Raw genomic sequence first — 26186 nt, 5'->3', positions numbered from 1 at the left:
ACAAAAATATAAAATTTATTAGAATCCTAACGATTAGTGTGTTTATGCATTAAAACTATCCTTCTACATTATCACAATTGCGAAAATATGTTAGTTACGAAATTTTAGTGATTTTAGATTGTTATTATAATTTCCATATAAGCTGCAAATTAATTATTAATCATTATTTTATTTTCAATATCTTCCCAACATTCCGTTAAAAAAAATGAAGATCCGTGTTTTTATTTTTTATATCCAAATTACTATTCAGGATCCGAATATGAACAACTCGGATCATAGTATGTTAGGTATCTTTTGATTTTTTTTTTTGTGTCTAAACTGTTTTTTTTCTTTATAATAGGGGCATTTTATGGAATTCTGTTTTTTTTTTTCTTATTTTCTGAAGTGTGCTCCCCAATGCTCCACACATTGTTTCTTTAATAATTAGAATATTTTGTTAAACATTGAGATCTCTTATATTGAATCGTTAATATAGTTTCCTAAAATATTTGAATTTATTATTTATAATGAATATAATTTCATAAAATATAGGAATGTATCATTTATAGTTAATATAGTTTCCTAAAATACTGGAATATTTTGAATCGAATTTAACACACGACTAACTGTTTTTAGAAAACTATAAATGTTTAATATTTAATTTAGAAAACTATTTGGAAAACTTAATATATTCGAAATTAATTATTTATGGTCATACCCATATCCAAAAATAGATACTAAATCTAAGTATCCATCATTATAAGTTATCTATACTAGTATTTTTGCAGCAGTTTTTGCTCAAAAATATTTTTTGGAAAGTTTTTACATTGAATGCTATTTAATGCTTATATTCATATCCAAACATGTTTAGTTAACTTTTTCTACTATCTTTATAACCAAACACAATTAAAATATTTTAAATATTTATATATAATGTTTTATAATTAATAAAGAGATTTAGAAGATTTATTCCAAATTAAAAAAAAATATTCTCCTATCATCTCTTTTTGATTTTAAAATTTAAATGTAGTGAATCATCACATAATACATAAAATTAATTAAAAAGGTATATTTTTCCTGCATATATTGTGATTTGAATTTTTTTAAACAAACATATATTACTCAATTAATATAAAAAGTGTGTGTTCAACATACATATATAGTAAATTTATTGTATATAGTAAATTATAAAATTTTAAGAAGTTTATAATTTATAACTAACAAATCTAAACTTAAAAAAAAGTTAAAAAATTATAAATATTTAAACATATTAAATTTTAAAAATTACACAAACGAGTTATATGACATGACAAGTTATATGATATTGCAAGATTGAATTAATAATACTAAAAAATAAACTATCAGTAATATAATATTTCAATACAGGTTAAATCCTCATTTTAATGTTTTAACAACAGCAATATAAAATATGTCGAATCAAACTGATTTCATTAAGATTGTAGTAAAGAAAAATTATTATGCGGTATACCATGATTTATATATTAAATCACTAAAATTAACAAAAGAGTATATTAGCAAAATTAGTATTAAAATAGTGCATTAACAAAAAAAAAACTTACTCCGCGGTGTACCGCGGGTTATAATCTAGTAACCAATTATAAAAAGAGTTAATCATTTATTTCTTTAAAAACTGTTAACATTATTTTAGGAAGTTTTTTATTTTTTTAAATTATGTAGACAATTAGATCTGTTTGTCAACATGGATATATGATATGTTTTGTGTTTTTTTTTAGCTGTGAGTGTACTCTCCAATTAATAGTATAGATGTTCTCAATTGTAAGGATACTACTAGTACTAGTTATGTATTTTTAAAATCGGTAATGACTTGGTTCTTGAGAGATGTTTCATATGTAATTTATACCACTGGGCCTATCACAGTTTGGTAAATTCTATAAAAAATTAAAAAATCAATTCTGAGCCAGGCCGTGTACTAGTAGTTATAGAAGTAGGATTTTTAAAATAAAAATAAAATTTTTTATTAATGAACTTATTCAAGTTTTGGAAAAAAAAAATTGTTTCACACAAAAAAAAAACCTTTTCTGCAATTTTTTTTTGTTAGCTATTGATGATGAATTAGAAACTTCAAGAGAAACGACTGAATACTACTATTAGTTTAGAATTTTAGAAAACTTTAAATCATAAAAAATAATGCATTTATAATCAACATTTAATATATTTTGTTGGATAGTTAGAAGTATATAAAGCATCATATCAGTAGAATAGCTAATTCAGCAATAAACGACCTTGTTAGAGAACAATTTGATACAATGAAGTATATATATTAATGCTACGTGGTTGTTTAATAATAAAAAAAAAAAGAGTAGATATTGTGGACTAAAGATACTGAAGCCGAGCAAAGGTGCGACAGTTGGTCAAAGAACATCTTTGACTTGGTCAACGTATCTAAAACAACGGTTTTCTGTTAGTATCTAATTTTTAAAGGGAAAGGACTCCACAAGACTTGTGACTTGTGAGCTGTGTGTGACATTTGCTTTCTCGTTAAGCATATTATCACAAAGCCAGCTTTAATTGTCTCCACAGTTAAGACAACCTATGACCTTACCTACACACAAACATATACGGATCGGATATACATACATACATGGGAGCGTTCTTCAATTTTTGTATGGCATATGTATAAATGTTGTAAGGGAGACAATTTTGTGGTTAACGAGGTCAGATGCTATGTTTGGTCGATACCCTGCATCACCCATGGCCACCATATTACTATGTTTCGTGACGTAATTGATGATTATGTTATATATCAATATTTATCATCCAAACAAGCTAATATATATGAATAATATGATTCAATTAAGCCTATAATAAATGTTTTAGTGGTCAGTATTTTGATTCAATAACCCTTAGCTATGCAATTCATGAAAACAATGTTGTGCATCATTAGATTAACACCATCGATAAAACATACTTAATGTAAAAACGGAAATAGTAGACTAGTAGTTTTTAACTATGATAAACCATCCAATTTTTTCATATGGATCCACACCATACCCTGACTGAAGCCGGACTGTATGCATGGTATCCGAGGCTAGAATAATCTCATCAATATATAATTAGTTGATTATTTAGCTCATCAACGTCTAAACTGATATTTATATTCCTATAAGGCTATAAAGATACAATATTACACAACCCTTAATAAAAATGAACAATATAACGGACCTTAGAAAATATATATACTCGGTTTAACATTTTTATCCTGTAATTGTCCAACACAAATACAAATTAGTCCAAGGACCGATCTCCATCCCCCGGTTTTAAAAGTTAGTATTAAAATATACAATAAGTTTGCATGGAAGGACCGACACTGTCGACTCATGTGCGTTTTTAAGAGACAATGAGGAAACAGCGACTTTTTTGTTGGGTCAAAGGGAAGCAAATCCATCTTGTTGGTTAACGATTTCATTCAATATTCATTATTAATTTGATAATTTCGGTGGATTCCCCCAATGGAATATCTAGGTTGAAATAACGTCCATACGTTCATATTTATGGGTCTTTAATTAACTCTATATATTAGTATTATTCAACAATTTTACATAGTATACATACGCGGCATCTAATTAGTGAGCTATATATATGGCTAAGATACATTTTTTTCATAGATTTATGAGATGGTCGGAACTCGGAACACACCGACATATATATGATACTACTATGTACATCAAAACATGAAAGTAGCTTTAGTTTTATAGCCTGTTCGCCTATAGTTTTCACTGTTTTTTCAAGTCCAACTAGGTAGCCAACCCTATATAACTCATTCACATTGCAGTCAAAACCTATTTATAAAATTTAACCGACCACTTGACATTACAAAACTATCAATTATCATATACATAGTAGGTTACATATGTAATGTGAATGCAGTTAGTTGTACTTGAAAAAACAGTGAACTATCATACCATTAGTAGTTCTTGACACACCGTGGACTATCATATACAAATTCGCGACATATAGTTTTATGAAATATTTTCTTACATGCTTTATCCATAAGAAAAGATTTATCCATTATTAGTTCTTGAAAACATTGGACAACCAATTCAATTCAATGTAGGTTATATAGTGGTTTGTGCTAATGAGTGTTACTTTTAAAATCGATCATTGATAGTGTTACTTTTAAAATCGCCTAAAATATACTGTTAACAAACAAAAACTGAAAAGATATTCTGATATTTCATCCGACATAGTTATTGGTATCTGTAAGATTTTATCGACTGGCAGGTAGGAATTAGTACAAACAATAAAGAATTCTAAATTATGAAAGAATAACCAAAGTATCTATTTGTAATAAACTTGGCGAAAATTACTATGTTCTAACCATTGTCATCGAGTATTCTAATGAAAAAAATATAGGTACACTTATAAAATAAAAAATATGTAGGTACAATAATGGCTCAAATTTGCATGACAAGTCGAAACATCAAACATGTATAAACCATGCAACGAAAGGGCAAAAACTCCATCAAATCAAATGAAAAAATAAGCGGTGCAAGTTGTATTGTATCTTTCCAATGAGTCTTACTTAAGTCTTAACATGGTTGGTTAAAGTATGCCTGGCTGGAACTTTACTAAATAAAATATACTTATTAATCGATCTAACCCTAGTTCTATTTGACCATTATAAAAGACACGGTCTCACTCTACCGTATCATCATCAAACAGTTTCTTCTCTTTAACTTATTAGCTTAAGAAAAACCCCTAATTTTTTCTTCAAGAAAATGGCTATTGATACATTCCTTTCCTTCGTTTCTCGATCTGGACCTTCTCCATTTATGAGTCTCGAGCTTTGCCTCAGCGTTTTCCTCTTCATCTCCCTTTTCGTTTTCTGGTTGACTCCAGGTGGCTTTGCTTGGGCACTCTACAAAGCTCGTTTCCATACCCGACCTGACTCCAAAATTGGTCAGGCCGCTATTCCTGGCCCGTCTGGTCTTCCCATCATTGGCCTCCTCTTGGCTTTCATCAACAATGCATTGACACACAGAATCCTCGCCGATATTGCTGACACTTGCAAAGCAAAAGCTCTCATGGCGTTTTCCGTCGGGTCGACCCGGTTTGTGATAACCAGCGAACCGGAGACGGCCAAAGAGCTTCTGAATAGCTCTGCTTTCGCAGACCGACCCGTGAAAGAGTCTGCTTACGAGCTGCTCTTTCATAGAGCCATGGGGTTTGCTCCCTTCGGTGATTACTGGAGAGAACTGAGGAGAATCTCTTCTACCCATCTCTTCAACCCCAAGAGGATCTCCGGGTTTGGCGAATCCCGCCAAAAAATTTGCCAAAACATGGTCAGAGAGATCAAGAACGCAATGGAAACTTATGGAGAAGTGCAGATAAAAAAGATTCTGCATTTTGGATCACTCAACAACGTGATGTCTAGCGTTTTCGGTAAAACATACAACTTCAACGACGGCATTGTCTACTCTAAAGAGAGCAATGAGTTGGAGCATTTGGTTTCCGAAGGCTATGAGCTTCTCGGAATCTTCAACTGGAGTGATCATTTCCCTGGAATGAGATGGTTGGATTTACAAGGCGTGAGGAGAAGATGCCGTATTCTGGTCTGTAAAGTGAATGTTTCCGTTGGTAAGATAATCACCGACCACAAATCAAAGAGGTCTCTTCGTGATAATCAAGAAGAGATCACTTATGATGATGACTTTGTGGGTGTCTTACTTGGCATGCACGGCAACAGCAAGCTTTCTGACTCCGATATGATCGCCGTCCTTTGGGTATGAATACGAGTATATGCATATACATCTTTTGGGTTAAGGAGTAATTAACATAATCTAAACGTTTTTTTTTTTTGGTATAGGAAATGATTTTTAGAGGAACAGACACGGTAGCGATTCTATTGGAATGGATCCTTGCGAGAATGGTTCTTCACCCTGACATTCAAGCCAAGGCGCATGCCGAGATCGATGCTATCATGGGTGACTCGGGACGTCAAGTCTCAGACTCAGACCTCTCCAAGCTTCCATACCTTCGTGCCATTGTCAAGGAAACCCTAAGGATGCACCCACCAGGTCCTCTCCTCTCATGGGCTCGTCTATCCATCCACGACACTCAGATCGGGGCCCACTTTATTCCCGCTGGAACCACGGCAATGGTCAACATGTGGGCTATAACCCACGATGAAAAGGTCTGGCCGAAAGCTCATGAGTATAAACCAGAGAGGTTTCTTGGTGTGAAAGAAAGTGATAACTTCCCCATCATGGGGTCAGATCTGCGGCTTGCGCCCTTCGGTGCTGGACGTAGGGTCTGTCCCGGCAAGTCAATGGGTTTAGCCACCGTGGAGCTATGGCTAGCTCAGCTGCTAGGAAGCTTCAAGTGGGTCTCATGTAGGGAAGTGGATTTGAGCGAGACTTTGAAGCTCTCTTTGGAGATGAAGAACCCTCTTGTGTGCAAGGCAATCCCTAGGGTCTAAGTAGGGTTTCATAGACTATCAAACATTATGCACTTTCGTTCTCTCTCTGGGTTTGTCTGATTTCCCATGTGAGATGTCTTTAACTAGTGACTTTTTTTTTTTTTCGTCACCACATCGGAATAATTAATCTAAAACTTGTACCAGATTTGATATATAAAAGTCAAATTAATAAAATTCCATTTCTTAGTTATGTTTAGTTAATCAGGAATATAATACCAAGAGAAAATGTTGAAGTGACCTTTTATTTTATCAAAACACAAATGTACTGTATTTGGTATATACTAGTTAATTATTATATTACAGTTTTATAATTTTAAAGATTGATAACTTGGTACGTATTTAGTTTTTTTGTTCGGATAACAAGTGACCAATATAGAAGTCAAATATGGATAACCTTGTATGCGGGCACATGGGGGCAGATATAATCAAAAGCTTACTCCCTAGTTCAATCCATCATCTCAACTAAGTCAAGCAATCAATGTTGGAATTCAATGAAAGATTAAAAGATATCGTATAGAGATTTCGTAGAAAGACTTCATACCTGAAAGATAAACAAAATGAAAAAACTTCATTTATGTAATTATTCACAATGGCCAATTAGTTTCGAATAATTAGATAAAAAAACAAGAACAATAAAGAAAAAGAATATATTCACATAATTACATGCAACCAGATAGACAACAAAACCTCCTTTCTCCCCATTTTCTTAATTATCAGTATTCTATCATCTTTACATATTGCAGTGGAAAATTATCTTACGCCCCGATTATCTAATTCGGTCGAATGCCATCATCTGTTATGAATTAAAAATTATATAAAAATATCAATTAGACAACCAGTAATGATAATATATATATAATAGACTAATAGTGAGACTTCTTGATATATCTAACTATTTGTCTTAATTAGTTGGACATAACTAACAACCAAAGAACCTAATATAAATTTTCTACACGCTGGGTAGAAAATGTACATAATCAACCAAACAAATGAAGAAATAATACGAAAGGTTGTGCTTAAGTGTTTATGAAGATGGTTTAATAATGAAATGATTTTTAACAGCCACTCGTTTTTAGTTGTAAATTTGTAATCAAGTGAACTAATAGCTTTCTGAACAAAAAAATGTTGCATTTCTTTAGTTTTGAAGTGCAATAAGGTAATGAAGAACCTTTTTATCTTATTTATTACTGTGTGGAACTCCCATTTAATCATTTGATATGTTCAATAATACTAAAATTTATATTAAACTAATGATGCCCAATCAGACCAACCAAAAAAGAAAAATTGATCAAAGAAAAAGTTGAAATCTTTGTTGTAGAATTCTAAATCATTATATGTTTTAAGTATTTTCAAATCCAATATAAAATCTTAATTAAGCGAGTTAGATATTTAAAAAAATTAACTTGATAAACAAATGTGTTACAAAAAATAAAACTACAATCAAATAAATATAAAATTATTTGAATGAGTAAAAGATATATATACAAGTGTCATGGTCTCCATCTAAGTAATGTCATTACTGCCACTAATATTCTACTCATGACATATGTATACGAGTATCATGCAGTTTTTCTTGCCTGACATTGTCCCATTCATATAAATTGGAGAAATGTGAATCATGGTATAGAATGACGACACCTTGGATCGTAAGGCTCTGGCTTCGACCTCAATTAACTATACTTAATTTTAAACCAGTTATCTTAAATATAAATAAATTGTTGAAACTAAATTGATTTTTATAATATAGTAAGATTAAATTCATGTCTACGAAAAAAATGAATTTCATGTTCTCTCTCTTACTATATCATAATAAAATTTATTTAATTCTATGCACTCGTATCCAATTTGTCTTTTCAGAACAAAATAATATGTGATCAAATTAATATCTTATTTAGTATTAAAAATAGTTAATCATTAATAAAACATAATTAGCCAAGAAAAAAATAAAAACTAATATTTTCTCATATTTGAAAAACTAACATTATATATCTTATAGTATAAATTTGTTCCATATATTGTAAGTAGTAATAATTTTACTACATGTCCAACTAGTTTAAATTATAACTATACTAATACTATTATAAATTAACAAAAATTCATTTAACTTTATTATTAAAAAAAAATTATCCTATCTTGAAATTAGAAGAAAAAAATGAAAATAAAGGTAAATTTAAATAATCCAAAAATCCTCAAAATACCACATGTTAAGTTTTTTTCAAAAATACTATAATATTTTACATTTTCAAAAGTACAACAAAAAAAAAAAGAAAATTCAAAGATCAAAAATTTATTTTACATGTTTGAATTAACAAATTCAGATTTATAATATAGTTTTAGGTATAGGAAACAAACCAACCAAGCCTCTCTACCTGCTAACTTCCATTTCTAAAACGTAACCTTTTTAGTATTATTAACAACCACTTTTTCTGTCCTTGCAAAAGGATTTGTATTACTCAATCACTTGCTTACTCTTTTTTTTTTTCTGGTTAAAGACTTGCTTACTTTTTATTGGTACAACCGTACAAGTATAAGAAATTTACTTTCATGAGTACATATAGTGTTAGGTTGTTCAAAAAAAAAAATGAATACATAGTGTTATATAAAAAGTTTCACTATAATAACTCGCAACAATAAAAACAAAATTCAATTTTAACATCTCAAGACGGAAATTTTACAAGCCCTTAAATCGATTACTTTTTAATAAACAACTACAGTAAATCCTATAATTCAACTGCATGTTGACCCTTATCGAGCCATCATTATCACCAACCTAAATCTTCCCAAGCTTCTATTATAGAACCCTTTTTCTCATCTCTCAAGAATCTCAGTCCATCTTCTACAACACTTAACAAAGCTTCCCGATTTATCCTCTCTCTAGTTCTATATAACTCGATCTCATCCGCATGCAATGGAATCAAAGACGACCCAGAACGGATCCCAAGCTGAACTCACAGAGTTCGAAAAAACACAGAAGAATTACCAAGCTCTCATCGCTACACTTTCGAAGAGCAAAGGCTGGAGACCCGATGAGATCTTAACACAATATGGTGGACACTGGTGGCAAGAATGTCTCCTCGAAGGTCTTTTTCACGCTAAAGACCATTTCGAAGCACGAACCACTGATTTCCTCGTCTGTAGCTACCCAAAAACCGGCACGACTTGGCTCAAAGCCTTAACTTACGCCATCGTGAACCGTTCTCGTTTCGACGACGCTACGAACCCGCTTCTCAAACGTAACCCTCACGAGTTCGTGCCTTACGTTGAGATCGACTTCGCGTTTTACCCAACCGTTGATGTTCTTCAGGACAGAAAGAACCCGCTTTTCTCTACCCATATCCCTAACGGGTCGTTACCCGACTCCATTGCGAACTCGAGTTGCAAAATGGTTTACATATGGAGAGACCCAAAAGACACTTTCATCTCCATGTGGACTTTCTTACACAAGGAGAAGTCTCAAGAAGGTCAATTAGCGAGTCTTGAGGAGAGCTTTCATATGTTTTGTAAAGGTTTATCTGTGTACGGTCCTTACCTGGATCATGTTTTAGGTTATTGGAAAGCGTATCAAGAGAATCCGGATAGGATTATGTTCCTTAGGTACGAGACCATGAGAGCTAATCCTTTGCCGTTTGTGAAGAGATTGGCTGAGTTCATGGGTTATGGCTTCACTGCTGAGGAAGAGGAGAAAGGTGTTGCTGAGATAGTGGTGAAACTTTGTAGCTTTGAGACGTTGAAGAATCTTGAAGCTAACAAAGGAGATAAAGAAAGAGAGGATCGTCCTGCTGTTTATGCGAATAGCGCGTATTTTAGGAAAGGAAAGGTTGGAGATTGGGCGAATTATCTTACTCCGGAGATGGCTGCTCGTATTGATGGTTTAGTTGAGGAGATACTGGCTTACTTCAACATGATAACTGAATGTGTTATTTGGTGTCGGCGGAACAGAGGATGCTCTGTTTTGCTCTGTTTTGCTCTGTTTGGTTATGTGTTCTCATTGTTGTTTGTATCATCTTTTTAATAAGAAGAGAAAGATCCTTCAATATATGATCCTAAATGCTTGAGTTAGCATGCAAAAACCAGATTCCATTTGTATGATCACGGAGAAAAATAGATAGAAAGAAGGCAATTTTTGAAATCCAAATACAATTTGGCTGCGGTTAAAGCTGACTCTACAATGATGATATATAATGGTACTACAAAGCCAATTCTTTTTGTAGAAATAATACAGTTGTATAAAAGCATAACAACATTTATTCTTTCAATACATAACTTATTAGTTATTAGACTCAAAAGCAAACTTTTGATGTAAACAAAGCATGTAAAAGATCAGTCATTGTTCGGAACAAGAACCCCTCATTTACCATGTTCAAGCAAACCGGTGCCCTTAAATTTATCTTCCATTATGCCATCGATACGAGCTGCCATCTCTGGAGTCAGATAATTAGTCCAATCTCCCACCTTTCCTTTCCTGAAATAAGCGCTATTTGCATAAACACCAGGACGATCCTCTCTGTCTTTCTCTCCTTTGTTAGCTTCAAGATTCTTCAATGTCTCGAAGCTGCAAAGACTCACCACTTTCTCAACAACACCTTTCTCCTCTTCCTCCGCTGTGAATCCATACCCCATAAACTCAGCCAGACTCTTCACGTACGGCAAAGGATCAGCTCTCATAGTCTCATAGTTGAGGAACAAAATCCGATCTGGATGTTGTTGGTAAGCTTTCCATTACGCCAGGACATGATCAAGGTAAGGACCGTACGCACACAGACCACGACAGTACATGTCAAAAGACTCCTCAAGATTGCTGACAGGTCCAAGATCTGTCCTTTCCTTGTGAATGAAAGTCCACATGGAGATGAAAGTGTCCTTTGGCTCTCTCCAGATGTAAACCATCTTGCAACACGATTTCACAACCGACTCAGGTAACAACTCGTATGGGACATGAGTTGAAAACAGAGTGTTGCCTTTGTCTTTGAAAACATCTACGTCAGGGAAGAAAGGGAAGTCGATCTCAATGTAAGGAACAAACTCGTGAGGGTTACGTTTCAGGAGAGGGTTTGAGGAATCGTCGAAGCGAGATCGGTTGGCGATGGCGAAAGTCAAGGCTTTGAGCCAGGTGGTACCTGTCTTTGGGTAGCTACAGATTAGGAAGTCACTTGGTCGTGCTTGAAAGAACTCTTGAGCATGAATACAACCTTCGAGGAGAGGCTGTAGCCACCAGTAACCACCATACTCGATCAGGGGCTCTTTCTCTCTCCAGCCTTTCTCGTGAGGAAACGTGGATATTAGGGCTTGGTACCGTTGCTGATTCTTCTCGAACTCTGTTGATTCTGTCTTGGTCTCTTCATGGTTCGGTACGGTCGCCACGGCGATTAGGGTTTCTGATTCCATCGGGGATAGAGAAAGATGATTTCAAAGGCTTGTTGCTGAGTTCTGTGGGAGATAGAGTGAGTGATGATGGTCTGTGTTTGGACAAAGATCAGATTGGCTTTTAGTAATGAAGCTATTTTTTTACCCACGTGTTATTATGTGATTACAAGTTGTTGGTTTGGTGCGCACATGCTTAAAGTAGAAAATAAAAAACACTCATATAGTATTTAACTTAAGTATATACTTTGTTAATCTATACATTGCACTAAAAAATGGGTCACAAATAGTTACATTTTCTGTAATCTATTCAACCATAAACTACAACTCTCTTCACTGGCAGAAATCTGAATCTGCTGCTATTCTAAGATCTACAATTCATATGTATATGAATTAGCCTGCTTAAAGTATATATGAAAAGAAAAAAAAGACAATCTCTTTAAGTGTCTTAACTCGTAAGCTGGGATGCAGTCTTGCAAATAACAGTTTTTCATGTTTAAGTACCTGTCCCATAAAGGTTCATACTTATCTGTTGCATGCTTTAGCCATGGTTTCATCCTATTATTGGTGTTCATATCACAACAAAAGCCCAAGACATGTCCCGTGTGGCTTGGTGAGACCACAACATATATACAAATTGATCTGCTTGGAACACGTTAGGTCCACCGTTTATACAAATCCATTTTGTATCATATAGAGTTTTCGGTTAGTCAGTTTAGTTAAACTTGTGGGCATAATCATCAATCGATCAATACAATAAAGTAGGATACCTTTTTCTCTGGTGTCGACATCTCAGCATTTTGGAGAATTCTGAAGCTGACACCTTAGTTAAAACAGATAGCCAATCAAATTATAAATTATAAATTATAAATACAATAAAAGTAGGATGCCTTTCTCTCTGATGTTAACATCTCAGCATTTTGGAGAATTCTGTAGCTGACACCTCAGTTAAAACATATAGCCAATCAAATGATAAATTATAAATTATAAATACAATAAAAGTAGGATGCCTTTCTCTCTGGTGTTGACATCTCAGCATTTTGGAGAATTCTGGAGCTGACACCTCAGTTAAAACAGATAGTCAATCAAATTATAAGAATTAATACAACTCAGCTTTAATATCCAATAATATTTATTTCTCCTTCTATGTTACTTTTTAAAGTTAATTTCCTGTATTTTAAAAAATAGCCCAAGCCCAACAGGCTAATAGCAAAATACAATTACATAAGAATTTAGGAAACCAAAAAATTGTGAGAACATCCAAAATTCGATCTCTGCTTGTGATTAATTGTGAGAACCACGGTGAAGTTTGTTGTTCCTTTCCCTCCACATCATTTACCATTTTCTACTCTAAAATATTTTACCTTAACGATGACAGTAGAAAAGATTGAAATATTGGATGTTCAATAAATCAGCCAAAATGACAATGTTACTTTGTATTTTTTCGAAGACGCATTTTGAATCCGGTAAAAGATAGTAAACCACACAGCTTCACAGATTGGTATTAGTATGAATACGATGGGAATGCTACACCCAAGAAATATAATTAAAGTACGTAGTAAAAATCAATATTATACAAAATTATCCTCAAAATAATTAAAATAAAACAGTTGAAAAAAGACGCCACCTAGTTAACTATTATAATAAAGCGAAATAGTTTATTAATCGATATCATTATATGAACATACCTGCTTACAATCCATATTGAAAACTCTACTTTACCGGCTCTTGTGAGTTTGAGTGGACAATTTTGTTGCTTGTAACTTGCAATCAAGTGCGACAAAATGATACAACGAAGAAGTAGAATCATTCTGTTGAGAAGGTTCAGAGTAGCGTAGAACATTTGATGGTGATTTCACTTTCAAAAAGCAAAATCACTTTGTTTTTTAAATTGTTTTGTTATTTAGACACTTATTAGTTTATAATATATTTCATTATGATTGATTACTGTTTGAACTCGAGTTTGAACGACAATGGAATCAATCACAACTTTGAAAGCGTATATGTAAATTAGTAACAAAAAAATTCTTTTTTTCTTTTATCTGTATGTTTATTAATTAGCTTTTATATAAGCCCATAAAATGTCAAGTGGAAAGAAGCCAATGTTGAAATTTATTTTATGAAATAATTAATTATGCAAACGTTGAGTCCATTATTTTACATATATTATAATCTTAAGATGGAAAAATTACGTTGCGTCATGGATTTTAACAGAAAAAAAAATTACGGCATGGATAATTGAAAAGTCAATAGAGAGACTAATAGAGACACACTCACACACACACGTGTCCACTGACTATTGCCATAGCCTGCTTCGACTTTTCTTCAACAATTTGTGATCAGCTTTCAAATCTTCACACCCACATGACATCAATCAATGTGCAACGAGCAACATGTTATTTTCTTCTTAAATCCGAACTCGTTCGGTTATTTACATGTATGACAGTTCAGTAGAACATAGACTGTATATCTTAGAAACAAGTTCTTTTTCGATGATCAGATCTATCTAATAAAAGATTTTCTTCTAAACAGTTGAAATATTGTTTATTCTTTATTCGTTTTCTTTAAAATTTATACCAAAAATTGAGAGATGCATAATAACCTATATATGTACGTACCATAAATAGTTGTTTGGGGCATAACAAACGATCATTAATTGGTAAGAATAGAAACAAAGATATATAGGAGATTGGTTAAGCTAACTAAGCACGCAATACAGTATAATACCCCCTAAAAAAAGTACGTAGTACTGTACTGAATACAGTACATGATCAAACACAAAACTAATTGATCAAATTTACCAATCAGTTAGGAAAAACTTTTCTTGTATGTTATATACTTATATGTAATGTGAAATCATAACATCAACCTCATGGAGGATAATTAAGTAACACATTCTATTTGCATTCAATAGTTTAACGTAGTTATTTAACGTTGTGTTTCACTTTCTCACAGCATGGTTTCATTCGCATGCAAGGATAGGTTTTTTTTTTCTCATTGCACGGATAGGTCTAGCATATCCCCCAAAAACAAACAATGGTACCGTGCAACGGTGCAAGTAAGCAAATCCTACCTAAGTTATTGTGTTCAATCAAATTTTCTATTCTACAAAGCAAAGATTGATTTGAATCTAAGAAAACCAAAGCAAATTAAACTCTAAATATCTAATTGATTTACTTGCCAAAATTTTCATCATCATCATCATATATGAAACTAATTTCTCGACATTTTTTTTGCTCATCCAAAAATAGTTGTGTATCCCTTAAGGAGTCATCAACTTCATTGAACGTGGTTACGTGGCTATCAGTAGACCGACGTCGTCTCCATTTTATCCTCTTGAAGAATCATTGTAAGTTCTCTCATGAACGATGTGTTCTCCAAACAGGACCCATCCAACATCAAGAACTCTTCACCATCGTGAGATACAACATTACTCGAAAATCTTGATGAAAAAATCGTCATATCTTCAATGTCACTGAAGATATCGTCATACAAGAAGATATCGGAGGAGTCAGAGCACGTGGAAGAGGACAGAGATGTTGCATCAACATTTATGCTTTGGTCAGTGAGGATATTCGAAGAGGTTGGTGTGGACGAAGAACTCGTTGACCTTTCATATTCGGAAGCACTTATAGTAGGAGTAGTGTGACTAGTAAGTAAGCTACCACTTCCAATAATATCAGACAGAACACTCTGGTTGATTCTCTGACAAAATCTGTTAGCTACTCTGTTTAAGAACCGAGCTGATGATCCTGATGATGACTTATTGTCTTTTGACTTATGATCATCTTCCTCCTGATGAACGCTGGTTTTCTCCCGTGGCGTCTCGGGATGGTCAGATAATTTAGCGGCACCATCGAGAAGAGGTTTGTGGGTCAACGGATCGATACCTTTTTTGACCAAACGTTTCTTGATGTGAGTGTTCCAATGGTTCTTGATCTCATTGTCTGTTCTTCCTGGTAACCTACGAGCTATGGCCGACCATCTGATCAGTAAAACAAAATCTTTATTAGCAAATGTGTGTATACCAATTACCAAATCGTCGTAGTTATGGCATCACACACATTTTGTGAGGATCATTAAGGGGCGATTGTTTTTGTTATTATTCAACCTTAAATTTTTTTAGCTAAATGATTTTTTCAATCAAATATAATAGTGACGACAAAAGATTGTTTCTTTTGTTCGTCTGTTTGAGCAAATGGAACTAGGATATAGAAAAGATTGTGTCTAACCATAAATACAAATACTGAAATACAAATATATTGGTTTGAAATATTTGACCCTATATTGTTATCCTTAAACATGCCGATAGTAACTTAAGTTTGAAAAAAATAAAAAATAAAACTTACTTGTTGCCATGTATTGCATGGAGGCTGATCATGGAATCTTCCTCATCTTTGCTAAAATCTCCACGCTTAATGTCAGGTCTTAGGTAATTCGCCCATCTCAGTCTGCAGCTTTTGCCACATCTTTTGAGTCCTATAATGTTAATTTATAATGATGAAAACATTATATTATTAAAACAGTATAATAATGCAAAGATAAGCTGATTCTGGAAGTAGTCAAATAGGTTACATACCAGCTTTATCAGGAAGGGTTCTCCATCCTCCTTCACCGTGTCGTTGAACATGGGCGATGAGCTTTTGGTCTTCTTCTTGAGTCCAAACTCCTTTCTTCAACCCCACTGCTCTACAACAGGGAGTCCGTACCATTCTTGATTCTTGAATATGCTTAATTGCTGTGTGTGTTTTACTCTTTCACAGTTTCTGCTGATATTTTGTGTGTTTGAGAATTGAGATGAAGACGAACAAAACAGAGATAAGAGAGAGCTTTTTGTATGTTTTCTTACTTGGGGATGGATAGTTTTTATAGTAACGGATTAAGCGTGCGTGGGCTCGTGTGCAGCCGACGGCGTTGTTTAAAGTGACCGACACGTGGATTATTAAGTGGAACGAAGAATTGAGATGGAGGTTTCTTTACGTATCTTTTTAAATGTTAGCAATTTTTTTTGGTCCTTTTATAACTTAAAACAGCATTTATAATTATAATATCCAGAAAATGTGAACAGACAAATTTAATCACTAGCATTAAATCAGATGGAAAATTATTGCCTCTATCTTGGTTTTAAAATTTATTATTCCGTACTACTATTCTCTAATCTCAACAAGACGAAAGTGACCTAAATTTATTTAATACTCCTGTTTTTTTTTGGTAGAAATTTAATACTCCTTTTATTTCAATTTCTTTGTAGCTTAAGATTTTTGCAAATTAAAAAATCACAGATATCTCATTTAATATACTACTTCTTATACATAAAACCATTATTAATTACATCTAATTTAGCTAATTATAAGGAAACACACTATAAAATTTAATAACACAAAAATATTAAATACATTTATTTTTTGCATAGAAAGTTTAAAACAATATGATTAGAAAAATTTCTGGTTTAAATGACACAATGGTCCATAAATATCCTAAATATCTATTGTCAAAAAGAGATCGATAAATATCTGACGTTAACGTCATAATATAGAGGTCAGACGTGATAGACAAATGTTAATATACTGAATGAACACTGGGAAGTAACTTTACTGACACAATTTTCTCTGGGTTGAATGTTCTCATCTGTCATCACTCTTTACACAATCTTTCGGGACAACAAAGGATTCAGTCAAGTTAATAATTAATATAAAAAAAAATGGAATCAGTCATCAGCGTATATTTTACAAATCACGGTTAACATTTGTCAAAAGTCATACCTCACGAGGGTGGAAAAAAATTAAAAATAATGACCTCGAGATTTACAATAAGAAATCCAAACAAAAAAATATAATATCCCAAGCGAAAAACAGTGCGTGAAACGTGTTATTGTCGGAATAAAAATCAACTGTAAAAGATGGAGTGCAAGACTATTCTAACGAAGACAAGATTTGTGAAAAATTTAACTAGCAACACTAAACGCATTTGACGACAAAACCAAATAATAGTAAGAAATAAAAAGCGGTTTCAAACAAATAAAAATAGGAAAACGGAACATTCGAGGAAAGTGATTAACAATACGGTCGTTTGAATTTTGATGAAATAAAGAAAAACAAACCTACAATTTGGTCGCTCAAACACTGGACCTGGACAGCATTTATCTGAATCAAAATACCCACAAAAATGGAAATAAAAGAATTATTATAACTTTGACAAAAACAAATAAAGAATTGGTACAACTTTTCTACTTTATAATTTTCCACGGTTAGACTAAGAAAATCATTATTTGCTTACTGAATTGAAGATATTTTAGATAAAGAACATCTTTTGGCAGTGCAACCCTGAAAATACAGTACTATTCTCCATAATTATCATTCATTATAATTTATAATACAGACTTGTAGCCCAAAGTACACTACAGAAGGCAGGAACTATATATATATATATTCCGAGATAGAAGTTACGCACATATAGCCACATACGTACGATTCCATCCACGGCCTGATTGGTTTCTCGGAGACTTAAATGAAAAGAAAATTAGATGGACTCCTCTTAAAACATGCTCGAACTTATTATTATCTTTACTTTATTTCACATAATTAAGCCAGAGCTAATTATATGTTCTTTGTTTTCATTCTAGTTATTGTTTTGGTTTTAATGCAACCAAAATACCAAAAGCTTATTGGTAAAATACCAAGCCATATAGACATCATACGTACGATTCTATACATATATATATATATATATATATATATTCCTTTGCGGGGGCTACAACAAGCCTACAAGGCTACAACCCCATATCGACATAATAGATCGTTTTAATGCAAGCGAAAAAGTTGACTAAGATTTCCGTGCGACATTATAGTTAGTAGTACTAGTAGTAGTACTATTCTCCAAAAGCTTATTTGTCAATAAAATAAAACACAACCAAAACGACTTCAATTTTGTTTATTTTTCAGAAAATTACAAAAAAGGAATAGATAAGATGCAGCTATGCAAGTGACTTCACAATACGCCAAAGCTACCAAACACTTATTTGATAACTAAACCCCACTCATGTATGTTTTTGGTCTTCCAAAGTTCCAAGTGACCGCCGTTGTGAAGTAAGCTCGGTCTCTTACTTTACTTGGTTTGACCAGAGTATGATACTTATGTTTGGGCTTGGGCTTGGTTCTGGGCCTAAGTTTGGAAAGCATAATAAATTGATGGAAGTAAAATAATCAATTAATCAATCCGACTATCCGAGTGGGTTACGTTTGTGTGATATATATAAAGGCTCACTTTCAATTCCTTATCCACGAAATCTCTAGTTCACTGTCTCTCCACCAATGACGTTATTATTAACAATCAGATTCATCATCATCAGCTATACAAAATATGATGATGCTCCGCAATGCGAAACTTTTGTCCCTATCCGCAAAATTTCAACCGTCGTCTACAGAGCCACCGCAGAACAGCCGGAGAACCAATATCACCGTAGGAACTACTCTATCGCGACGGAATCTAAGTAAATCCTCGTTACTTATACTCCTAAGTACTCAAACAACTCTGACGCCATTGCTCGATTTCTCCAAAGCTCAAGCAGAAGATACAACCATTAATAATCCTAATCCCTCAAATTGCGGAAACAGAGTAAGAAAAAAATGATTATTCCAAATTTCAATTTCTCAATCTTCGATAATGGTTAATACGATTTGTTCTCCAGGTTCCGACTACGAAAGCGTTCATCGACGTATCGATCGACGGAGAACCAATCGGAAGGATCATAATCGGATTATACGGAGACGATGTGCCGGCGGGAACAGCTAGATTCACCAGCATCGTAAGCGGGAAAGCAGGGATAAGTTACCGGAGAAAAGAGTTCGTGAAGATCATGCCAGGTTACGTTCAGCACGGCGGGATCAGATCGTACGGCGTTGACGCAGAGCGAGCCACCGCGGCGGTTGGGACTCTACAGAACTTAATCGAAGAGTGGGAGAGAGGGAGGAGAGGAGCTATATGCAATGAGATTAAGGCGGGGAGTGTTGGGATCGTTGTGAGGGATCCGTCGATACCGCCGCCGAAGACGAAGCTTGTGGCGAGGAATGGGAAGCTTGCGATGGAGGAAGAGGTTGTCGCGGTGGGACCTAACGGAACGGAGTTTGTTATAACGGCGGTTGATTCGCCGGAGCTGGAGGATTCGGTGTTGGTGATTGGGAAGGTTTTGGAAGGGATGGGAGTTGTGGAGAAGATTAGGGAAGTGAAGACTGTTAGGGATAACACTTCTTCTCCTTATTTCAGGTACACATTTTTTTTTTGTTTTTTACCGTTGGATTTGAATTTGTGTATTTTATTTATTTGAGATTGAGATTGAGAGGGTTGTGATTGTGGTTTTGTGAAATAGGGTGGCTAAAGTGATCGGAGATAAGAGAGCCGTGGTGGCGGAGAGAGGTTTCAATCGGCCTTATTCGAAAGTTCTTGTCACCAACTGTGGTTTGATAGAGTCACAAACTCTATGAATAAGAGAGCTCATGTTTGTATTGGCAGAGTATTTTTGTTGTGGGTAATGCAAGGAATGTTTTTATTTTAAACTTCAACAAAACTGGTTTAACGAGAGTAGTAACCCGTTTAGGACAGCAATCACATTTAAAAGGTTTTGTAGCCATGATGAAACGACATTATCAATTGAGAAATTATAAGTGGGATAAGAATCTTTTGTCTTTGGCCAGAGATTAGAATTGAATTGCTTGAGGCTTAACTATGTAACTCAAATACTCGGATCTCATTAAGAATTAGTAAGCTCGACCACATAGAAGACCCACATACAACAACTCTATACATATTTCTAAACTATTTCTTTTGTTAACAAAATAATCAATGTAATGACATAGCAACGTTACTTAACAAATGTTCTGAACCAGTTGATGATGACGTTCTTAATCAAATTTAAACGGTTTATAATAATGCTTAGTAAAAACGCTTTATTATTATGCTTAAAAATAAAAATTCGATACTGTCTCGGTCCGAAATAAAAGCCCAATATCACTCTAAAGCCCATGAGCCCAAGCTAGCCCTAAATTAACTTAGGGTTTCTGTCTCTTCAAAATGTGTGAGACCTATCCTCTACCTCTTACACTTCCCCCATCCATTTTCTCGGCCGGAAAGTCTTCTTGATTCTCTTCGAGGGTTTTGCTACAGAGAGTAAGAAACCATGCCGGCGAAGCAGAGGACACCCAAGGTTAACAGGAACCCTGATCTGATCAGGGGAGTTGGTAAATACTCAAGGTCTCAGATGTACCATAAGAGGGGTCTGTGGGCAATCAAGGCCAAAAATGGAGGCGTTTTCCCTCGCCACGACGCTAAATCGAAGGTTGATGCTCCGGCGGAGAAGCCACCAAAGTTCTACCCAGCTGAAGACGTGAAGAAACCTCTCGCCAACAGGCGCACGCAAAAACCAACCAAGCTCAGGTACTTTAGCTTATACACTTGTCTCATTGTCTTGGTGTCTGATATCTACCTCGGTACGATAGTCTTTTATGTCTTTGATTCATTTCGTTTGTTTCTTAAGTATTGCTTTGTATGCATTTTTTAATTCTTTGAATCTTCCTTACACATTGGCTAGTTTTGTATTGTTAAATTACCGAGGTTTTTTTTGGAAGATTTGTGGTCTGTTCAGTTTTTTTTTTTTTTTTTTTTTGTGTAAACGTTCATGATTGCTATGTAATTTGCTGTTACATTCTCATTAATCTGTTCAGTTGTAATAAGATCTTCATATGACTGTACTGCAGATCCAGCATCACCCCAGGAACTGTCTTGATTATTCTTGCTGGTAGGTTCAAGGGAAAGAGAGTTGTTTTTCTAAAGCAGCTTGCCTCTGGATTGCTCCTTGTCTCTGGTGAGTTTGATGATAATGTTCTCTCTTGATTTCCCCAACATTCTATATCCCAAATGAGGAACACACACTTCACTAAACTTGCTTCGTGTATTCTGTATGGAGTTGACATTCTTGTTGTGTTATTGATGACATACAGGACCATTCAAGGTCAATGGTGTTCCTTTGAGACGTGTGAACCAAGCCTATGTGATTGGCACTTCAACAAAGGTGGACATTTCTGGAGTCACCGTCGACAAATTTGATGATAAGTACTTTGGCAAGGTTGCTGAGAAGAAAAAGACGAAGACAGAAGGAGAGTTCTTCGAGGCTGATAAAGAGGTATCTCAAACGCACATTTAGTTCATCTTGTTTGTACATATACCCAAGTTAAAAAGCTATTCTTGACCACCATATATACCTTTAGGAGAAGAAGGAGATTCCACAAGGGAAGAAAGATGACCAGAAAGCCGTGGATGCAGCTTTGATCAAAGCCATTGAGGCAGTTCCTGAGTTGAAGGCTTACCTTGGAGCAAGGTTTTCATTGAAACAGGGAATGAAGCCCCATGAGCTTGTTTTCTAGATTTCATAACCTTTTTCTGAGGTTTCTATTAGAGTATCTGTCTCCTCAAGTTTTACACTCCAAATGGTTGGTTCTGTTCTTGTCCACTGACCAGAGACATAAAATTTTGGCTGCTGCTTTATGGATTTCTGTTCTACATATGGATAATTTATCAATCTTGTTTTTGACCGTGTGAGATCTTAAGCAATGGAATTCAGTTCAAATGATTCTAGTAAAGGTTCAGACATGATGAAAACGGAAGTGATGAGATTTCGAGCTTTGTTTTGAAGAATCGAAAAAAACCATTTCAATATTGCTAATAGTTAGATTGCATTATACAAAGAACGTTGATACTCTTATTCCTCATCACTAACACACGAAACGACATCAAGCTTGATCATTTTCTTTAGGTGTTTCTTTACCAGCACAATCAGCAACTTTAGCTCCGGCCTCAACATCTCCGGCCAAACACCTTCTCCATTTTCGTCTCAGCCATCCTAAGAGCCCACCGCTCTTTATCATCTCCAATGGATTGGCTTCAGCAACTAAAACAGTACTCTGACGGCGCCTTGCGCATATGCGACCCAAGAAGCAGGAGAGAACCGCAAGAACGACGAGAACAGAGATGACTGCGAAGAAGGGTCCAATGGAGCCGGAGGAATAATGGTTTGGAGCGTTTGGTGCTGCTATTAGATTGGCATTGGTAGCCGTAGGTACGATCTCATTGCCTCCTAGTTGCTGTTGCGGTTGTTGTTGTGTAGGAAACAACGACGAGCTGCTGGTACTACTAGCCATAGCCATTACTAAATCTAATGATGTTTTTGGTTCTTGGAGATCAAGATTCTATATCTGTGCATAGATGGATGGGAACTTTAGTTTTGGTTGGTATATGTGCGAATGAAGATGTATTTATATATAGAGGCATGTGCACATGAACATTGGTCTTTTGAACCGACCAATGTTTGGTGAAGAAGGACATGTAAAGGTGAATAAAGCGGAGAAATCCTCATCAGCTTCATCAAAAGCTTCTCAAACTATAATAATAAAGATATATATGATCCATTGCACTCTTAGAGGTGAAGCAAACGTTGACTTCTTGATCTGATTTTGGCATTCGTCATACTCTGGGTATTAGCCCAAGTTTAATGTGATGTTGTGAGTTTGAGTTTCTAATATTGTATGATTTTCGCTGTAAAACCAAATTCATGGTTAGTAAAAAAAATAAGTAAAACGGTTAATTCTTAAAAATTAAGAAAACAAATCCTATTATGTTATGTCACGGTCCACACTAAAAGCCCGATTTAATGCCAAAGCCCACAAGCCCAAATTTGCCCCAAAATTCAGTTAGGGTTTCTATGTCTTCAAATTAAGTAAACCATCCTCTCCGCCTCAACGCCCTCTTCTCGCCACTCTCTCAGCCGGAATAATTAGCTTGATTAATCACGACAGAGGGAATCATGCCGGCTAAACAGAGGACGCCGAAGGTGAATAGAAACCCTGATCTGATCAGGGGAGTTGGTAAATACTCGAGATCCCAGATGTACCATAAGAGAGGTTTGTGGGCAATCAAGGCCAAAAATGGAGGTGTTTTCCCCCGCCACGATGCCAAATCTAAGGTTGATACACCGGCGGAGAAGCCACCAAAGTTCTATCCAGCTGAAGATGTTAAGAAACCTCTTGCTAATAGGCGCACGCCAAAACCAACTAAGCTCAGGTACTTTAGCGGTGATATACTGTCCCCTAGCTCGATACAATTGTCTTACATGTGGTTGGCTGTTAATTTTTTTTTGGCTGGCTCCTAGAGTAGTTTTGCAAAGAGGGTATGTATAAGATTTGAATATCTGCTGGAAAGTAGCAAACTTTTTGGAGAATTTGTGGAAATGCACGGGTTTAGGAAGATTACATTGTTCTTTGCTTTGCCTTGTTTTGGTTACGTCACTTGATAGTGGTGTTAATAATGTTTGTATTGTAGATCAAGCATCACTCCAGGGACAGTGTTGATCATCCTGGCTGGTAGGTTCAAGGGCAAGAGAGTTGTTTTTCTTAAGCAACTTCCCTCTGGTTTGCTTCTTGTGACCGGTGAGTAGTATCCTTATCTGCTCTCTTGATTCCCATATTCTATAGTCCATTTGGAGAACGCTCATACACTATCTTTTTCTCTATATTCTGTTTGGACCTGAAGTTTTCCTGTTTTCTGTTATTGACCTCCAGGACCATTCAAGGTCAATGGTGTTCCTTTAAGACGTGTTAACCAGGCCTATGTGATTGGCACTTCCACAAAGGTTGACATTTCTGGAGTCACCCTTGACAAATTCGATGATAAGTACTTTGGCAAGGTTGCTGAGAAGAAAAAGAAGAAGACAGAAGGAGAATTCTTCGAGGCTGATAAAGAGGTATAATAATTTTTGGAAAGTTACAATAACCATTGCTTGATCAGAAAGTGATTTATATCGCATTTTAGATAGAACGCCAATTCATCTGGGTTATCACAGTCTGTTCTGGAAGACTAGACAATGAAAGTTTCCCTCCATTGTAAATGACCAAATTGTAATCATATGCTTGACTTGACACCTTATTTTTATAAATATCACAGGAGAAGAAGGAGATTCCACAAGGGAAGAAAGATGACCAAAAAGCTGTGGATGCAGCTTTGATCAAAGCCATTGAAGCAGTTCCAGAGTTGAAGTTTTACCTTGGAGCAAGGTTTTCACTGAAACAAGGGATGAAGCCCCATGAGCTTGTTTTCTAGGTTTCATAACCTAACCTTTTTTGTTTGAGTTTTCTAGAGTATCCGTCTCCTGAAGTGTGTTACCCTTTAAATGGTTGTTTTGTTCTTCTTCACTGATCAGAGACTTCAAATTTTTGGCTTATACCTTCTATATTTTACGTATGGATAAACTATCGACCTTTAAAGCAAAATTTTGTGAAAGAGGAGACTTAAGTTGTGCTTTAGCTGCTACAAACTTGAACAAACATATAGACAGAAGCACGTATGTATGCACATGAACATTGGTGTTTTTAATTCAAAAAGCAGTATACAAATCGACACTTACTGATGTGAGGTATTTCTAGATTTGGATCATAACAGATCAACTATACGAACCTAGATAATCTTCGGTTTCATGGATTGTCTCCTTGAGAGACCAAGCCAAGGCAAGACTAATGCAGGAAAGGACTAGAGAAGGATAAGCAAACATTGAGAGATATTTCCATTGATGAACAATGGCTTTTAAGATGCTTAGTTGGCAGCCTTTGCAATCCAAACAATATTCATAAGAACATTTATCTGGAACTTGGTTCCGTTCATACTGATGTTTCCAACTCCACTCGCCTGGCTTGTCGAACATCGTCACATCCCCACATCCCTCCGGTTGTGCACAGCAATACTTCTGCATATATATATAGCATGTATAGTTAGTTTTATATAAAACATGTCTTTTTTATTTATAGTAAATGGTTCAAAACTTACCCAAACATTGCTGTTTTTGCTGGCATTGAAATTACAGTCATGGTTGTGAATGATACACGAGGTTACCTCCTCGAACCTCTCCTTAGGGACCAGCCGGCCAAGTAACTGTGGCAGCGTGCGGTGGTCCTCGGCCGGATTCTTAGGGATTCCAAAAGTGGTGTTGTAAAGAAAACATTTGATTGACCAACCAGATACAATGATAATGACCACAACCATGCCGTAGTAGAAAAAATTGAAAAGACGTTTGGAGCGGCAACAGATTCCGTATAGACCGATCTGAGGAATCAACAGAAGAAACAGACCAAGTACCATAAACGGACCTGACGTTTCTTGGATGCAAGAAGATACTGTTTTTTTTTGGTATAAGCCTGTTCCCATCATTGTGAGGCCTATAGATATCAAGATTATTGTCGTCATTGTTAGAAATCCAGTTTGCACTTCCGACATTTTTTCTAATCTGGAGAACGCGAAACCCCTGGATTCTCTTTATGAATCATGGAGATGAATAAGTAAGAACATAAAC

The 26186-nt window shown here is 35.1% G+C and overlaps 7 protein-coding genes and 2 pseudogenes across 8 annotated transcripts; 5 read left to right on the top strand and 4 right to left on the bottom strand.

The window, feature by feature from the left end:
* The first annotated feature begins 4682 nt into the window (after nt 1–4682).
* Nucleotides 4683–6613, top strand: LOC104751282 (cytochrome P450 78A5-like). The gene is made up of 2 exons (XM_010473200.3): nt 4683–5744; nt 5828–6613. Exons 1-2 carry the CDS (start codon nt 4740–4742, stop codon nt 6437–6439), a joined length of 1617 nt encoding a protein of 538 aa, XP_010471502.2. The 5' UTR covers nt 4683–4739; the 3' UTR covers nt 6440–6613.
* Nucleotides 6614–9237: 2624 nt separating this feature from the next.
* Nucleotides 9238–10351, top strand: LOC104753834 (cytosolic sulfotransferase 16 pseudogene; annotated as a pseudogene).
* Nucleotides 10352–10559: 208 nt separating this feature from the next.
* On the bottom strand, nt 10560–11912 carry LOC104751281 (cytosolic sulfotransferase 18 pseudogene; annotated as a pseudogene). The gene has a single exon (XR_015584789.1). The product of XR_015584789.1 is annotated as a cytosolic sulfotransferase 18 pseudogene (transcript).
* Nucleotides 11913–14945: 3033 nt separating this feature from the next.
* LOC104751280 (transcription factor MYB122) lies at nt 14946–16619 on the bottom strand. Its single transcript, XM_010473199.3, is given in 4 exon segments — nt 14946–15108; nt 15110–15785; nt 16150–16279; nt 16380–16619. Coding segments are annotated over 4 exon segments (1074 nt in total). The 5' UTR covers nt 16513–16619; the 3' UTR covers nt 14946–14973.
* Nucleotides 16620–19012: 2393 nt separating this feature from the next.
* Nucleotides 19013–20363, top strand: LOC104751279 (peptidyl-prolyl cis-trans isomerase CYP26-2, chloroplastic). The gene is made up of 3 exons (XM_010473198.2): nt 19013–19414; nt 19488–20062; nt 20166–20363. Exons 1-3 carry the CDS (start codon nt 19160–19162, stop codon nt 20278–20280), a joined length of 945 nt encoding a protein of 314 aa, XP_010471500.1. The 5' UTR covers nt 19013–19159; the 3' UTR covers nt 20281–20363.
* A 425-nt stretch (nt 20364–20788) lies between these two features.
* LOC104751278 (large ribosomal subunit protein eL6x) lies at nt 20789–22421 on the top strand. Its single transcript, XM_010473197.3, has 4 exons — nt 20789–21229; nt 21550–21656; nt 21793–21974; nt 22060–22421. Exons 1-4 carry the CDS (start codon nt 20973–20975, stop codon nt 22213–22215), a joined length of 702 nt encoding a protein of 233 aa, XP_010471499.1. The 5' UTR covers nt 20789–20972; the 3' UTR covers nt 22216–22421.
* A 51-nt stretch (nt 22422–22472) lies between these two features.
* On the bottom strand, nt 22473–23084 carry LOC104751277 (uncharacterized). Its single transcript, XM_010473196.3, has one exon. It carries the CDS (start codon nt 22993–22995, stop codon nt 22582–22584), a length of 414 nt encoding a protein of 137 aa, XP_010471498.1. The 5' UTR covers nt 22996–23084; the 3' UTR covers nt 22473–22581.
* A 445-nt stretch (nt 23085–23529) lies between these two features.
* On the top strand, nt 23530–25123 carry LOC104751276 (large ribosomal subunit protein eL6x). The gene is made up of 4 exons (XM_087491984.1): nt 23530–23908; nt 24167–24273; nt 24406–24587; nt 24788–25123. The coding sequence occupies exons 1-4, from the start codon at nt 23652–23654 to the stop codon at nt 24941–24943; spliced, it is 702 nt and encodes a 233-aa protein (XP_087348110.1). The 5' UTR covers nt 23530–23651; the 3' UTR covers nt 24944–25123.
* A 71-nt stretch (nt 25124–25194) lies between these two features.
* LOC104751275 (tetraspanin-17) lies at nt 25195–26147 on the bottom strand. The gene is made up of 2 exons (XM_010473194.2): nt 25664–26147; nt 25195–25583 (listed from the first exon to the last, which is right to left on the bottom strand). The coding sequence occupies exons 1-2, from the start codon at nt 26108–26110 to the stop codon at nt 25284–25286; spliced, it is 747 nt and encodes a 248-aa protein (XP_010471496.2). The 5' UTR covers nt 26111–26147; the 3' UTR covers nt 25195–25283.
* Between the last annotated feature and the right edge of the window lie 39 nt (nt 26148–26186).

Source organism: Camelina sativa, chromosome 16, assembly GCF_030686135.1.
Source record: "Camelina sativa cultivar CO46 ecotype springtype chromosome 16, ASM3068613v1".
Classification (NCBI taxonomy): Eukaryota; Viridiplantae; Streptophyta; class Magnoliopsida; order Brassicales; family Brassicaceae; genus Camelina; species Camelina sativa.
Note: the sequence above shows the minus strand (reverse complement) of the source record. Positions and strands in the feature narration are given on the sequence as shown.